This window comes from Marmota flaviventris, chromosome 2 (assembly GCF_047511675.1).
Source record: "Marmota flaviventris isolate mMarFla1 chromosome 2, mMarFla1.hap1, whole genome shotgun sequence".
In the NCBI taxonomy this organism is placed as follows: Eukaryota; Metazoa; Chordata; class Mammalia; order Rodentia; family Sciuridae; genus Marmota; species Marmota flaviventris.
In genome coordinates this window covers 177,420,360-177,437,784 of record NC_092499.1, presented here as the reverse complement: position 1 = coordinate 177,437,784, position 17,425 = coordinate 177,420,360, and the positions used below count along the sequence as shown (strand labels likewise).

General features: G+C 49.6%; 1 protein-coding gene and 1 long non-coding RNA gene across 2 annotated transcripts; one reads left to right on the top strand and one right to left on the bottom strand.

The window, feature by feature from the left end:
- Positions 1-210: 210 nt before the first annotated feature.
- LOC139704588 (uncharacterized) lies at positions 211-10,396 on the bottom strand. The gene is made up of 2 exons (XR_011706464.1): positions 10,313-10,396; positions 211-657 (listed from the first exon to the last, which is right to left on the bottom strand). It is a non-coding gene; the product is annotated as an uncharacterized lncRNA (long non-coding RNA).
- A 543-nt stretch (positions 10,397-10,939) lies between these two features.
- On the top strand, positions 10,940-13,959 carry Sox12 (SRY-box transcription factor 12). Its single transcript, XM_027945366.2, has one exon. It carries the CDS (start codon positions 11,100-11,102, stop codon positions 12,057-12,059), a length of 960 nt encoding a protein of 319 aa, XP_027801167.2. The 5' UTR covers positions 10,940-11,099; the 3' UTR covers positions 12,060-13,959.
- The last annotated feature ends 3,466 nt before the right edge of the window (positions 13,960-17,425 follow it).

Below are 17,425 nucleotides of genomic sequence, written 5' to 3'. Positions count from 1 at the left end.
GGTCCTTCTGGAGTTAGACATAGTTGGAGGTGGGGGGGAGTCTAGCTCACCTGAGTTGGTGTCTTCTTTCCTTCCCTGAACAGATATATTTTTTTCCACCAGGGATTGAACCCAGGGATGCTTAACCACCGAGCCACATCCCCAGCCCTTTTAATTTTCATTTATTTATTTTTTAAAAAATATTTTTTAGTTGTAGTTGACACTGTACCGTTATTTTATTCATTTATTTTTATGTGGTGCTGAGGATCGAACCCAGGGCCTCGAACGTGCTAGGCAAGTGCTCTACCGCTGAGCCACAATCCCAGCCCCCCAGCCCTTTTTATATTTCATGTTGAGACAGAGTCTATACCAGTCTATGCCAAGTTGCTCAGGACCTCACTAAGTTGCTGAGGCTGGCTTTGAACTTGTGATCCTCCTGCCTTAGCCTTCCGAATCGCTGGGATTACACGTGTATACCACCGTACCCAGAGACTGAACAGATATTGAGAGCCTACATAGTGCCAAGCTCCACCAGGTGCTGGGAATACAATGGTGAGAGTGGAAACCGGGTGAGTCCTCTGGCCTTGTGGCACAACTGAAGTGGTAACTGCAGGAGTCCCTTGATGCTCTGCAGTGGGTACCCGGTGGGGCTGCACAGGCCTTGACAGGGTGCACTGTCTGCAGAGAATTACAGAGAATAATAAAAGTGATTGAAAGTTAGTCTGCTTTTTATCATCACGATGCAACCACAATTCTAAACCATGTTGGTGATAAAATACTCCTCCCCAAAGAAGATCAAGTTGTTGGTCTAGCTTGAGTTTTAATGATATATTTGTAAGCTTTAAATCAGAACACTTTAATTACTTATGCAGTAATAAGCCTTCTACAAGGAAGTTAATTCAAAGCATTCCCAGTTATACAGTCAGCCCTAACACCCAGGGAGCCAGAATCAACTGTCTGCATTCATTTTGAGAGTAAGTCCCCAACAGTTCAGAATTGTTCAGGCCGTCTCCTGCACAGTCGTGTCTCCATCGCCTTTGGTACCACACATGTCTGTGTTTAAACAACAGATCCAAAACAATGACAGCACAGTGACTTTTGAAAGAGCAGAACTTGAGTTGCCAATACTGTCATTTCATGTGACCACTTGGAAATTTGCTATTTAAAATTTTAAAACAGGGCTGGGGTTGTGGCTCAGTGGTAGAGCGCTTGCCTAGCATGCATGAGGCACTGGGTTCAATTCTCAGCACCACATACCAATAAATAAAATAAAGATCCATCAACAACTAAAAATATTAAAAAATAAATAAATAAAATTTTAAAACAGTGGAAAGACAAACTCGAAAATGTGGTAACTATGACTTAGTAAGATCATACTATACTATTACTGTTCAGTAAACTTATGCTCTACTATCAAATTGGAATATATTTAATATTGAAATTGGCTCTTATTACTTATTTTGCAGTGCTAGGGACCGAACCCAGAACCCTGAGTTACTACCCCTGCCCAGCTCATTGATTGACTGAATGATTGATTGTGGTACTGGGGATTGAACCCAGGGGCACTCTACCATCCAGCTGCATCTCTAGCCTTGTTTGAGATAGGTTCTCACCAAATTTCCCAGGCTAGCCTCAAACTTGCAATCCTCCTGCCTCAGGCTCCTGAGAAGCTGGGATTACAGGGTTGTGCTACCTGCCTGTCTGGTACGGCTCTTTCATTTTGTTTTTGTTTTGCTGGGAATTTAGCCCAGGGCCTTGTGTGCATGCTAGGTAAGCACTCAGCCACACCCCCAGCCCTAGTGTGTGTGTGTGTGTGTGTGTTTCACTGGAGACTGAACTCCGAGCTTCACACATTATGCTAGGCAAGTACTCCATCTCTAAGCTATATCCCCAGGCTGCATCTCTTATTTTTCAATTGATATTTTTCTCACTTGCTTTTAAAGTATAACATAATTAATGAATTATTATTGCAACAGGCCACCATGTGTGTATGTTTTACAATTTCTTCAAATAAATACATTAAGGTAATTGAAAAGTATTGATCTATTAGCTCTGTTCTGCTTTTTGCACTGTAATATTTATTTTTACTGGCAAGAGTCTATATACCAGGCTGGGGCTGTAGCTCAGTGGCAAAGTGGTCACATAGCATGTGTGAGGCCCTGGGTTCGATCCTCACCACCACATAAAAATAAATAAATAAATAAAGATATCGTGTACGACTACAACTAAAAAAAAAAAAAAAAGTCTATATACCAAGTTCAATAAAAGGGTTCCATGTATATTTCTTTTCTGGTCATTATCACTAGTATTAATTCACTGTATTTCATGGCTGTTACTGAAAATAATATTATTTAGAGGAGGTGGATGTTAAAAAAAATTATCTGCCCAGGTGTCAAATGAGCACACGTTCTAAAGAAATATGGAAAGCCCGGCACAGCACCAGGAGCCTGTGAACCCATCTACAGGGGAGGCTGAGGCAGGAAGATGGCTTGAGCCCAGTAGTTCATGGCCAGACTATGGCAACATAGTGAAAGTATAGAGAGGGAGCAGGGCTACCCCAGCTACTCAGGAAGCTGAGACAGGAGGATCCCAAGTTCAAGGCCAGCCTGGGCAACTTACTTAGCAAGACCTTGTCTCAAAAAAAGGACTGGTGATGTACCTAAGTGTGGATTCAACACCCTGTACCATACCAAAAAAAAAAAAAAAAAATAGGAAGAGGAAAGAAGGGAAGGCGGGCAGGAAGGAAGGAAGATGTAAGTTGGAAAGCTTTAAGGAGGCATGCTGGGCTGGGCGTGCCTGTGGTAGAGGCCAGGTTCAGCATACAATGCCAGACACTGTCCTAGGGTTAGAGCAATAAAAAAAAAAAAAAAGTCAAAATTCTCACCCTCTTAGAGCAGACACTCTAGTGGAGAGAAGACAGGCAGCAAGCAGCAAACAAAGAAAATAATTCAGAATATGACAAGTACTATGAAGAAAAAAGAGTGGTAAGAGAATTATACAGGGAAAAATGAAGACATCTGATAATATCAAAAGGGGTTCAGAGGTGGATGAACACTGAGAAAGCAAAGAGGAGATACTGCATGAAGTATGATATCCTTTTGCTAAAACTAAAGACAACACTTTAAAAAAATTTTTTTTTAGTTGTTGATAGACCTTTATTTTTATTTATCTATATGTGGTGCCGAGAATCAAACCCAGTGCCTCAAATATGCCAGGCAAGTGCATTACCACTGAGCCCCAGCCCCAGCTCCAAGACAACACATTTTTAAGAAAGTGTGTGTGTGTGTGTATAATTTTTATTTTTGTACAGGGGGTACTCGACTACTGAGCCATATCCCCAGCCCTATTTAGTATATTTTTTAGAGCTAGGGTCTCACTGAATTGTTTAGTGCCTTGCTTTTGCTGAGGCTGGTTTTGAACTTGTGATCCTCCTGCCTCAGCCTCCTGAGCTGCTAGGATTACAGGCCTATGCCATGGCACCAGGCTAAGAAAGTGTATATTTTTAGTGAGAGGGAAAAGATGGGGGAGGGGAATTGATTTCCATGCATATATGAGTTTGTGGAGATGAAATCAACTACTATGCATAACTATCAAGCTCTAATAATAATAAGTGTATATTTTTAAAAGTAAGTGAAAGAGGAAATTGTTTTTTTTTTTTTTAGAGAGAGAGAGGAGGGGGAGAGAGAGAGAGAGAGAGAGTTTTTTTAATATTTATTTTTCAGTTTTCGGTGGACACATCATCTTTATTTTATGTGGTGCTGAGGATCGAACCCAGGGCCCTGCGCATGCCAGGAGAGCACGTTACCACTTAAGCCACATCCCCAGCCCCAAAAGAGGAAATTGTAACCTCATAAACTGCTGGCTAGAATTTAAGATGATGCAGTTGCTTTGGCAGGTGCTCAAAAGGCTAAACAGAGTTACCATATGACCTAGCAATTGCACTCCTAGGTATATACCCAAAGGAAATGAAAACGTGTGACACACAAAAACTTGCATATGAATATTCATAGCAACATTATTCACAATGGCTGTAACATCGAAACAACACAAATGTTCATTAACTGGCTAACTGGTAAAGAAACTGTGGTATATCCACACAATGAAATATTATTTGGCAAGAAAAAGGAATTCAGTTCTGATATATACTACAACACCATAAATCCAGAAAAGAGGATGTTAAATGAAAGCAGTCAGTCCCAAAAGGCGACAACTTGCATGATTCTGTTTACATGAAATGTTCAGAATAAGCAAATCCATAGAGACAGATAGTAGATTAGTGGTTGCCTAGAGCTGGGATTAGAAGGGCTGCAGAGCAGATGGGGGAGTGACTGCTAATGATGAAAGATTAAAATATTCTAAAATCTACTGTGATGGTTACACAACTCTGTAAATATACTAAAAGCCACTGAATGATGCACTGTAAGTGGGTGAACAGTGTGGTATGTAAATTATATCTCAATAAAGCTGTTATGTTCTTTAAAGGTGTTAAAGAAGATTTGGGGTAGACATTGCCTCAGGTAAGGGGAGGCAGATGGCAAGACAGGAAAGGAGTTAATGGGAGAAGGAAAGTTATGATGATGTTTCAGTTCTTGTATCGAGTGTCTGATTTATATTTATTATATTATGTATAAAATGAGCCAGTCATGGCCAACAATGAGAACATATCAGAGACTGAGCAATTCTGTGTTCCTGAGAGGAAGATGGGGGAACAGCAGCAGAGAGTGGCCAGAGCAGATCTCTCTGGGGAGCCTGTTTGAGCTGAGTCTAAAATGAGGAGGTGCGCGAACAGGGTAGGAATGAGGTGGAAAGTTTTCCAGGCAAGGGAGACAGCACGTACCAGGGCCCTGAATAGGCCAAGCCTGGTGTGTCTGGGATCCTCCAGTTTAAATGTGTATGTGTTGAGGCTGCGGAGTCTCTTCAGTGCATTTATCCTAAAGAAATAACAGACAAGGGCACAAAAATGTGTACATAAGGGTGCTCTCTGACCTATTGTTTATAACAGTCAAAAAGGAGAAAAACCATCTAAATCCCTTTGAAGAAGGGACTGACTGCATCCCTCAAATAAACACTAGGTGGACCTGGAAACAAACCTAGCCACAAAATGGAAAGAGAAGAGCTGTGAGGAGAGCAGGTTACTGCAAACCACAACAGCATCAGCCACTGGTGTAAAACAACTATACATGTACCGTGGGTTATAAGCATTCACATTTCTGGCAATTTTCATTAATATTTATTTAAAATATGCCCTTGGGGCTGGAGTTGCGGCTCAGCGGTCAAGTGCTCACCTTGCATGTGCAAGGCCCTGGGTTCCATCCTCAGCACCATGTAAAAATGAATAAAATAAGGGTATTGTGTTCAACTACAACTAAAAAATAAATAAAATAGTGCCCTTTTTCTCGAGTACAGATATTTTCTCAGATGTTCACTTTTACTTTATATAAATCAGTATAGTCTAACTTTATTTACTAAAATACAGCATTGTAAAAAATAACTTTTCTTTTGTTTTTTTAATGTGGTGCTGAGGATCGAACCCAGTGCCTCACACATGCAAGGCAAGTGTACTACCACTGAGCCACAACCCCAGCCCCTAAAATATAGCATTTTTGCAATAACAAAAAATAAAGACACTTCTACATAGATAAAATATGAATCAAGCTTTAATACAAAGTTTTCATATTTGTCAAAGCACTTTAAAATGGCTTGGAGAACAAATTCACTATACACACACACACACACACACACACACACACACACACACGAGAATTACAGAAAAACCCAGTGAGGAGTTTCTAGCCATATGGAAAAATGAACAAGTTATCATTTTAAAAAATTTTTTAGTTGTAGATGGACACAATACCTTTAATTTATTTATTTATTTTCATGTGGTGCTGAGGATCAAACCCCACTGAGTGCCTCATACTTTCGAGGCAAGTGCTCTGCCACTGAGCCACAATTCCAGCCCCAAGCTACCGTTTTAATTGGAAGTTATGGGAAACAAAATGAAGACACCTAAACAAAAGATGTGCCAAAAGAAAAAAATAACTGGAAAAAAATACCAAATTGGGCTGGGCATGGTGGCACACACCTGTAATCCCAGCTATTTGGGAGGCTGAGGCAGGAGGAGTGCAAATTCAAGGCCAGCCTGGGCAACTGAATGAGACTGTCTCAATAAAAGCTTGGGGGTATATTTCAGTGTTAAGAATGCTTGCCTGGGGGCTGGGGATGTGACTCAAGCGGTAGTGCGATCCTCTGGCATGTGTGTGGCCTGGGTTCGATCCTCAGCACCACATACCAACAAAGATGTTGTGTCTGCCGATAACTAAATAAATATTAAAAAAAAAAAAAGAATGCTTGCCTAAAAAATAAATAAATAAAAAGAGTGCTTGCCTACCATGTGAGAGGACCTGGATTCAATCCCCGGTAACCCCCAAAACAAAAACAAAAACAAAAAAACCCCAATTATTAATAAGTGGGGCCCGGGCTGGCTAGGGGCTCAGTGGTACAGTGCTTGCCTAGCACGTGTGAGCACTGGGTTCAATCCTCAGCACACATAAAAATAAATAAATAAAATAAAGGTATCACGTCCATCTACAACTAAAAGAATATTCAAGAAAAAAAATAATAAAGTGGGTATTTCTTGGCATTAAGACAATGGATCCCACCAAATTCTTTTTCCTCTAAATTTGGAGAAGCCACAAAATGCTTCCTATAAATGAATGTTCCTAAAGGTGAATGTTCTGAACTTAATAAGGAAAAACAAACAATTATTTGCTGAGGTTGCTAAGTTTTATGGTAAGAACAAACTAGCTATCCATGAAAATTGTGAAGAAGGAAAAGAAATTCATGCTAGTTTTGCTTCTACACCTCAAACTGCAAAAATTACACCCACAGTGCATAAGTGCTTGGTGATAAAGGAAAAGGTATTAAGTTTGTGTATTTAACAAATACACAGGAAAAAATATAAATGCAGGATTTGGTACTAACCACAGTTTTAAGCATTTGCTGGGAGTCTTGAGGGGTATCCCCTAGGATAAGTGGGTTCTACTATATCTACTGGCTACATAATATATTATTCACAAACTTAGAGGCTTAACAAAGCAAACACCATCTCAGTTTCTGTAGATCATCAATCTGGAAAGAGTTTAGCTGGGTGTTCCAGCTAAGGGTCTCCCAGGAGGCCACAGTGAAGATGCCGGCCAGGGCCGCAGTCCTCTAAAGGTTTGACTTAAAAAGGGGCTGGAGGATCTATTCCAAGATGGCACACTCACATGGCTGTTGGCAGAAGGCCCCAGTCCCTTGCCACTTGAGCTTTCCCACAGGGCTGCTTGAGTGTGTCCTCACAACATGGCAGCTGGCTTCTCCCAGAAAACACAATACAAGATAGAAAGCAAGGAGGAAATCACAAAACCTGCGCCCTATCACAGATGTCACACAGCATCATTTCTGCCACATTCTATTCATCAGAAGCAAGCCACTAGGTACAGTTGCACTTCACTGGGGGAGGGGAGGAAGAATTAGAATAGCAAAGACTGTACACATATTTTTTGTTTCAAAAAATATGTGATCGTTCCCTTTCCAAATTTCTCTCCTCCAATCCATCCACAAGATATGAAACCGTCATCTACCTAACGCACAACTCTGATTATAATACCCTGCAACTAAGAAACTTTCCCTGACTCCACATAATTTTCTAAGGCCTAATCACTATATTACCCTGGGGCCCCAGGTCTTTCCAGTTGCTCCTGTGTATGGCCGGTACATAAGGTCTCTGGTTTTGTAGTCTTTCCATGCCTGGAATATCCCTCAATACCTTACCCCTATTTCTTTCTCATTTCCATCCCCTTGCATTTGCTCTTTCCTTTGCCTGGAATGTTCTCCCTGCCCCAGATCTTTTTGTAGATGATTCCTTATCTTTTTTGAGATCTAAACTCACCCCTAATCTCCATCATCCCCTCAATCTCAGTCATCCACTCTATTACCTTGCTTTATTTTCTTTATAGCACAACTAAGTGAAAGGGTTTTATTTGTTCATCCGGTCCTTTCAGTTATCCCCAAGTATCTCTTAAGGATCTACAGAGCCAGATGTGGTGGCACATGCCTGTAATCCCAGCAACTAATAGGCTGAGTCAGACGGATTTAAAGTTTGAGGTCAGCTTCAGCAATTTAGCAAGGTCCTAAGCAATTTTGGGAATCCCTGTCTCAAAAAATAAAAAAAATAAAGCACCTCTGGATTAAATCTCTGGTACAAAACAACAGCAGCAACAAAAACCCACCCCAAAACAACCAAATTCTATCTTGCAAACTTCTGTAACCCAACTGGGTTCTGTAACCCTACTGGTTAGTCTGTTAAGGGAAAATTAAAATAAAAAGTGTAGATATATCATCCTCATTGAACTCTCATGCCATCTTGTCTGTGTGAATGTGTCCTGGTGGCCACACAGCAGGGATGTTTTAGGGGCCTAGACTGACAAAACTTGAACAATCTGGAGCTCCCCAACATCCTTCAGTGGGCCTACAGAATAGTAATATGTGTGTTCCGGCTGGGGATGTGGCTCAAGCGGTAGCGCGCTTGCCTGGCATGTGTGTGGCCTGGGTTCGATCCTCAGCACCACATACAAACAAAGATGTTGTGTCTGCCAATAACTAAAAAATAAATATTAAAAAAAAGATTCTCTCTCTTAAAAAAAAAAAATGTGTGTTCAACAGAAAGATACACCACGTATGGAACAAGGGAGGGAGGAAAGAATGGTGGACTAATGGATGTCTCATCTTTCCAGCTGAGAACCCTGGCCAAATCAATCTAAGTCTAAGAACTATCCAGATACACTGGAATAATAATAGTGGCAGCTAAGGGGTCAAGGAAAGCCTGCTGGAGGGCCTCCTAAATACTGAAGAGAGGGCTCTGCACAACATATGTCATTTATTTTTTAAAATAATTAATATTAAGTGGAAAAGTTTTAGAAACTTCAAGAAAGTTTTATTTTTTTCATCACTACTATGATACCTTTTCTGAATGTTAAATCCATCCCCATCCCAACTTTTTTTTTTTCTCATGCTGCTGGCAGCTCTGCATTGCTGTTCTTGTGTAACTATTGGGAAATCTAGTCCCAGCGAACTTTAACAGAACACATAGTAGACATCAGGGGTGTGTGTTTACATCCATTAATCCTATTTGATCTGTAAAAACAAACCTAGGAGGGAAAAACTGCATTATCTGTATTTTAAGGATAAGCAAAAGGAAGCACTAGGACCTGAACACAGGTAGTCTGACAACCATTTGAACAATGAACCGCCCAGGCTGCAATCCTGAAGATTCAGATACAGGGATTTCCAGCTCTTAATCCCAACAAGGTGGGGAAAGCATGTGGGCGGAAGCAGAGCCTTCCAACGAACGCACGGTGCCTTTAAGAGTCGCCCCCTCCCATCGGGGATGCTCCAACTACCCACCCGAGCACCCAGAGCACCGCCCCGTCCCCCGCGCCGCGGAGCCGCACCTCGGCCCACCCTCCCGGCCCCACACCCTCAAGCTGGACTCGGTCTGGGCTCGCCCAGCGGGGTGAGCTCTACCGCCAGAGGCGCGTCCCCGCCAACCGTACCCCAGGAGAATGCCACTTCTGAGGCCCTAATCCCGACCCCTGCCAGCTCCTGCTTTCCAGGATAGAGGCCTCAGCGCCCACTCCCACAACTCGGTGAAGGTGACCTCCCCCGGGGGTGGCACACGCGGGTGGGGCCAGCACCCGCTCTCACGTGGTGAACTGGCCGCGCGCAGCCCCTCCCAGCCACGCGCTTCGGGCCTGCGGCTGGGCCACGCCCCCAGGGCAGACTCCGCCCCGCGCCCCTGCACGCGGCTCGGGGCCTGGGCGGGGCGCCGTGCCCGAGGCCCGCACCTCGCCGGCCGCACGCGGGGCGCGACCTGGGACTTGGGTATCTACGCGTCCTCGAACCTCGCCTCAGGCCTGGGAAAAGCTCAAGCCTGTTCAGGTCCAGAACACCGATGGCCGCGGCCCTTGGTGTGCTACAGAGAGCGCTGGGACGCGGAGCCCAGGATTCGAGTGTGCGTGTCCGCGGGGTTTCGTCTTTCAGAAGCGGGCGTCATAACTCCCTGAAGATCCTGTGGCGCCTCAGAGGAGAAAGAAGGGGATTCGTTCACTGGGCCCGGAGGCACTGACTACGCCCATCTGTCGGCTGCACCCGGCTATGTGTAGTAGCAGGGGCTACGTCAATGACAGGGCAGACCTATACCCCTACGCTTTTTGAGTCTTGGTCTCCCCAGATTCTCTTCTGGGGCGGTTCGAAAGATGTCCCCCAATGAGAAGGGGGACGGGAGTCCTACCTGGCGACAGGTGTCACTGAATAAGCTAAAACTGCAAAGGCAAAGCGGAGCGAGGTCAGCTTTGAGAGCCAGATGGAAAACACGCTCGGCGTCCCCCCCACCTTCCCTCCAGCCCCCAACCTAAGAAAAGAAACAGATCTCATCGGTCTCCCCCAATCCCAGGCGCGAGACCGCCCAACCCCGCAGCCCGAGTCCCGCCCCGCTCCCGCGGCCAGCGATTGGGAGATGCAAATACAGGGTTCTCTGCCCGGCAACGGGTGACGCGACGCTCGAGCGCGAGGCGTGGCCCGGCCGCAGCCCAAGCGGGCACCTCGGTGTTTACACGGGGCGGCCCCGCGCGCGCCGCAGCGGCCCGCAGACGGCGAGGGGGAGGGGTGGCGCGCGCGCCGGCGGGGCCGCGCGGGGAGAAAGACACTGGAAGGCGGCGGCGGGGCGGGGAGCGGCGCGCACGGGCCGCGGCGGAGCCCGAGGCTGCAAGAGGAGCCCGCGGGGGGCTGGGGGGTGCAGTTCCTCCGCCCCCGCAAAACAATGTGTGGCGTGCGGCAGGGCGCAACTTGCTCGGGGCGGCGGGGGCGCGCCGAGCCCGCCTGAAACCGCGCCGCTGACCTTCTTCCCCCCGCCGTCCGTTGGGCCCAAGCGCCCAGCTCCTCGCTCCCCAGCTCGCGGGGGCCGGGCCGAGCCGCGGGGCGGGGCCGCCCCTCCGTCGCTGCTGCCTCCTCCCCCACCCCCAGCCGCGGAGGATGCGGACGGCCCCCGGCGGCGTCTAGCGGCCCGGGGCCCAGGCGCGATGGTGCAGCAGCGGGGCGCGCGGGCCAAGCGGGACGGCGGGCCGCCGACCCCGGGGCCCGGGCCGGCCGAGGAAGGGGCGCGCGAGCCTGGCTGGTGCAAGACCCCGAGCGGCCACATCAAGAGGCCGATGAACGCATTCATGGTGTGGTCGCAGCACGAGCGGCGGAAGATCATGGACCAGTGGCCCGACATGCACAACGCCGAGATCTCCAAGCGCCTGGGCCGCCGCTGGCAGCTGCTGCAGGACTCGGAGAAGATCCCGTTTGTGCGGGAGGCGGAGCGGCTGCGCCTCAAGCACATGGCGGATTACCCGGACTACAAGTACCGGCCGCGCAAAAAGAGCAAGGGGGCGCCCGCCAAGGCGCGGCCCCGCCCCCCCGGCGGCGGCGGCGGTGGTGGCGGCGGCGGCGGCAGCCGGCTCAAGCCCGGGCCGCAGCTGCCGGGCCGCGGGGGCCGCCGAGCGGCGGGAGGGCCTTTGGGGAGCGGCGCGGCGGCGCCAGAGGACGACGACGAGGACGACGACGAAGAGCTGCTGGAAGTGCGCCTGGTCGAGACCCCTGGGCGGGAGCTGTGGAGGATGGTCCCGGCGGGACGGGCCGCCCGAGGACAAGCTGAACGCGCCCAAGGGCCGTCGGGCGAGGGGACGGCTGCCACCACCACCTCCCCAACACCGTCGGAGGACGAGGAGCCAGAGGAAGAGGAGGAGGAGGCGGCAGCGGTGGAAGAAGGCGAAGATGAGACGGTGACGTCGGGGGAGGAGCCGCTGGGCTTTCTGTCCAGGTTGCCCCCGGGCCCCGCCGGCCTGGACTGCAGCGCCCTGGACCGCGACCCGGACCTGCCGCCCGCCTCGGGCACGTCACACTTCGAATTCCCGGACTATTGCACCCCCGAGGTTACCGAGATGATCGCAGGGGACTGGCGCCCGTCTAGCATCGCCGACCTGGTTTTCACCTACTGAGCCCACCGTCAGCGGGGCGCGCACGCCCCCAAACCAGCTGTTTACATACAGGAATCAGGTATTGGGGCCCCTCGGAGGCCGAGGCTGGCACCCTATCTCCCGCGCAGCCTCCCCCCTCCTAGACGTGCCCATCCCCCCCATCCAGACATACCCCTCCCCCGCAGACACTCCCCAAGGCAACCCAACCCCCCTTCCTTCCCCTGACATCCAAGCCCCTCCCCATCTTGTCCCCTCCCGCACAGCCACCAGCAGCCAGCCCCCCTCCGATACACCTCCCATCCCTCTTACAGACCTGAACCCCTCCCCCACTTTGCACACGCCCCTCCTCGTGGCCGGAGGACACGCCCCCTCCCTTGCTCGCGAATCCCTCCGCCCTCTGCCTGCCTTCTCGGTTAGGGGGCGATGCGACCGGGCAGCTCCGCGCGTTCCTCTCGTGCCCCTCCCCCCCGGGGGGAGGGGCGCACTCCTTTACTCGGGGAGCGCTAGGGCCCGCCCCCTCCGCTTGGACCATCCCCTTCTTGCGCATGCTTAATGCTTCTTGGGAGGAGGGGGCTGGTCCCAGTTGAGCTGCTAGCTTATGTCTCCTGCTCGGTGGAGGAGGGCAGCGAGTGTAGAGCTATCCTAAAAAATCTTTGATCCTGGAGCCTGTGGCTTCGTCTCAACCGACGGGGTGTCACTGCCTTAATGGGAGAAGCACTCGGAAGGGAGAGAAAGAAACTAACTGGCCCTAAAGGGTTGCTTTGGGCTTCAAACTCTTTTTAAGTGGCATAGCCCCTTTTCCCTGTTGTGGGCACCCTCGCCTATCACCTCCTCCAATTGCGCGATTGCCTTTACAGCCTAATGTGGTCCCCAGAAACGACCCTTTTATTTGTCCCAACTGGAAATTAAGAATGGGGTCTTTCTCTGGAAATCCACCTAGAGAGGGACTGTTCATGATAACTCAGAACCAAGATGCCTACTAGTCTGGGGACAGGGTTCTTGCTGCTCCCTTCCCCGTGGGGAAGCGCCCTATCATCTCAGGGCACCCTCTCAGCTCCTTCCTAAGCCCACGGCCCCTTCCTAAATCCATCCAGATCCACCCTCAACAACCACAGCTGCAGTATTCAGTGGGAGAAACTAAAGCACGTTGGTGCTAGGGGATTGGGACTGAGGCGTGACAGCAGATGGAGTGGCAGGAAAGAGACCCACGTCTAAACAACGGCTTGAGAGAGACCGCCGGTCGGCCGGAGACTGAGGATGGGTTCAGGGGAATGGAGGTGGGCGTTTGCGTCTGTTTTCCACGTGGGAAACGGGGTTGGCGCTGCTGTTAGGAGGAAATTAGGAAGTTATGTCCTGTTCAGGGTGCCCTTGGGAACCCTGCCCCCATCCTGTTACCCTCTCCCCTTCTCCCCCTCTCGAGCCCCGCCCCTCCGGCCTCCCCACACCCCCTCCGCCCTCACTACCTGTATCTCACCGGCGTGGGTTCACCCTCCGGGTGCTCACACACTCTCATTCACACACACAAATCTCAGGAACAAACGGTCCCAGAGTCCTCCGGGACCCCTGCCCAGGGTCTCCGCAGGTCTCTGCCCCACGCGTTCCCTTCGCTGACAAAGCCACCAGCTGCCTCCTTTAAGCTTGGTGCTCCGGCTCTGGGCCTTTCTTGCGCTCTTTCTTTCTCTCTTTCTCTCTCTCTTTTTTTTTTTTTTTTTTTTAAGAAAACAACAACAACAACAAAAAAAAAAGACAATGAAAAAAAAACAAAACGTCATGTGAGTGAAGAGATGTCTCTGTCTGTGGTCTTGGAGAACTAGTCTCGTAGCTGAGGGAGGGGTCCCTCGTCTGGGGCACTGGCACCCACAGCAGGACTTCCGCCAGTCTGATGCCAGGACTGAATAAAGTGTATTTGCCCCGACCTCGCCCTGTGGCTCTGCATGTCTGTGCTTTCCTCAACCCTCCCCCAGTTGGCCAGATTCACCTCCATAGGATTCATTCCGTACAGGAAGAGCTGGTTGTCTCATGGTAAGCACCTGGTTTCTCTGGGCCACTGTCTCCATCTCAGGACTCCCTGCCTTCATGAGGGACAGCAGACACGTCCCTCCAGTGGCCAGGCAGGTAACATCAATGAGTGGGTGAGTCTGGGTGGGCACCGACATCATGACCTAATTCAAGGGTGGCCACTCCCGGTTGTGGTGATGTGGGAAAGCTGTCTGTAGCCAGACTTTTCAAGAGAAGCTGGAGATGTTTCTGAGTCATTTCAAAATGAAAGCTGGCTTGACTTTGTAAAAAATTACTGTGGGCCAGATGCAATGTATGTGGACAGGTCACACCTAAATGGGTCAGTTTGACCTTGTCCTCAGGATTAAGAAGCAGGTTGGCCCCGGCTGCCTGTGCTCAAAGCCCAGCTCCACCACTGAACGCCTTCATGACCTTGAGCAAATTAACTTCCTCTCAGCTCTTTGGATTTGTGGAAGGTGAGGATAACCCTGCTACCTGCCTCTCAGGATGAAGCAAGGTTTGCTGTGAGGAGCATTTGCCAGGCTTTGGTCCCGAGGGAGAGCCCAAGGGTTGGGTGGCAAAGCGACTTGCAGGGGGCCTACAGCCAGCAGAGGCCAGAGATCTGCTTCTGCTTCCTGGCAAAGTGTCCAGAGGCACCGCCTCTCCTCCCGGTGGGAATCCCCGGGGCTATTAGGCTGCTAGCTGGGCCTGGCTCACAGCCTGCAGTGTAGACTGAAGGAGCAGAGGGCAGAAACTGCAGGTCCTCCCCTTGAGGTTCTGACTGGTGTTGTGGAAACTGAGACCAAGGCCTTTCCCTCCTTTGTCCTCCTGAGACCCCTGCCACTAATTCTTTTTTCATCAGATCTAGTCAATTTCTAAGATCAGACAAAGCTTTTTTTCCCCTGAAGGAGCCAAGACTGGGTGTGGGAATCACCAGTGTTTCCTTAGCCTTTCTGGCTGGAATCGAGCTGGGAAGAAATCCTGTAGGAAGAGGAGCTTTGGGGAGACAGGCAGGAAACGTGCTTGGAGGCCCCTTCGAGGAAGGGCTTTCCCAGCCGTGGGAGGTAGAGTCAGTGGTCTCCACGTGTCCACTCCTTCAGGGTCAGAGAATTCACACCCTTCCTGGGCAGCCTGCCCTGGGATCTGAGCAAAGTGTCCTGTATATGCCTGGCCATTTGGGTCCAGTGCCAGGCAGATACCAGTCCCCACCCCAGAAGAGCCAGGGCTTTATCGGGCCTGCAGCACAGTTTGACTTCTTCCTGTGCCCAATCCTCTTCTTTTCACAGGTGTTATTTCCCTAATAAACATCTTGCACCCCAAACTCCGTCTCTGTGTGTTTCTGGAGGCACCTGTCTGCAGTTGAGGGGTCAAGGGCTAGACAAAGGGAATTGGGCCACTGACCCAGCAATGGCAGCTGGGCACCTTGGCCATCCCCAGTTTCTTCCTTCACCCACACCATCAGCACCAAACCCACAGGTGCCCCCTTCCAAGTTTGCCCACCAGTCAGCCCCCAATAGAAGCCTCAGCTCATAAAATCCCAAAGTCCCTCCCCAGAGCAGGAGGGAAAGAGATGATCAAAAAGGTGTCTGTCCTTCGTAATTGCCTGGGAGGGAAGTCAAACACCCGACCAGAGACAGTGCCCAAGCTGTGGGCCTGGGCAAGTCTCCTTCCCTTGGAGGGCCTTAGTGTCCCCTATATAAAGTGGGCAAGGGCCGACTCCACACCACCTCTTACTCTGGTTTCTTCCATTTCAGATGCTAAAAGGCAGGGAAGACACCAGCTTACAGGGACTCTGGGGACACCTAGCGGCAGAGAGGAGCAGAAAGCAAATTCTGGGCTGCTGGGAGAGGGGCGTTGGGGTGTGTCCCACAATAAGGAACTAAATCCATTCAAGCAGTCACTGAGTCACTGCTGGGTCGAGTCCCTTCCCTCGGCAGTTTCAGCCATTTTAGTTCCAAGGCTTAAAAACACCCATATGTTAACATTGGTTACTGTGTCACAAGTTGCCAGAAATTTAGCAGCTTAAAAACAAGGTGCATGTGGCTGGGGTTGTGATTCAGCAATAGAGCACTCGCCTAGTATGTGTGGGGCCCTGGGTTCCATCCTCAGCACCACATATAAAAAGTAAATAAAGGTATTGTGTCCACCTACAACTAAACATACATACGTATATATATGCCTTTACTGTTTTCCAGTCTGGGTCAGGTGTCGGGCTGCCCTAGCTGGGTCTGCTCAGATCTCAAGGCAGCTGCCTAGGTATTGGCTGATGTGCATTCCTTTCTGGTTCTCAGCATCCTTTTACCAACTCAAGTGATTGTGGGCAGAATTTGGGTCTTTGTCTTAGGACAGAGTCTCCTGGAACTTTGCTGGCTGTCAGCTGGTGCCACCCTTAAGCCCTGAGAGCTGCTCACAGTGTCTTACCACATGGCCCTGTCACCAGGCCTCTCACAACATTGCCCTTTGTCAGAGATAGCAGAGAATCTTTCTGCTGTTTGGAGTCACCTGCCTCACAGAAGGTTTTAAGATGGTTTGTTGTTTGTGGTGGTGGTGGTGGTACCAGGGGTTGAACCCAGGGGTATTTAACCACTGAGTTATATCCACAGCCCTTTTTATTTGTTATTTTGAGACAAGGTATCACAAAGCTGCTTAGGGCCTCTTTAGGTTGCTGAGGCTGGACTCAAACTTGCAATCCTCCTGCCTCAGCCTCCTGAGTTGCTGGAATTACAGGCATGTGTCACCATATCCAGTATAAGATCATTTTTGGAAGTCTACTGGTGCTGGGCATGTGACACATGCACATGCTAATGACTGAGAAGACTGAGATGGAGGATGGCAAATTCTAGACCAACCTTAGCAACTTAGTAAGACCCTGTTTCCAAAAAAAGGATTTAAAAAAGGCTGAAGATGTAGCTCAGTGGTAGAGCACCCCTGAGTCCAACTCTCAGTACCAAAATAAATAAAGTGACATCCTTCATGCTAGATTTCCCCACACTCAAGGGGAGCAGGTTATGTGGGGCCTGAACACCAGTGGCTGGGGATTGAGGGCCATCTTAGGATTCTGTTTATCAGCCGAGGATTCCTGAGTCTCCCTACCCCCATATTGCCAGACCCGCGGCCTTGTGTGACCACTGGAGGTCTCATCGCTGCCTCAAACTCCACACGTTTAAAAATGCTCATTTCCACAGTGACCCCAGCCCTCTCCCCGCCTTGGTCTCCAGGTCCAGCGTGAACTACAAGGCCAGCCTTTGCGCTGTCGACTCCTCTTTCCCTCAGAGCTTCATATCCCCTAGATCTGTCGGTTCTCCCTTCAAAATGTGGCCGGAGCCCTCCCACCTCTGAGTCCTTCCAAGTCCTCCTGGTTCAGCCCTGGCCTGGCGTCCTGCACCAGC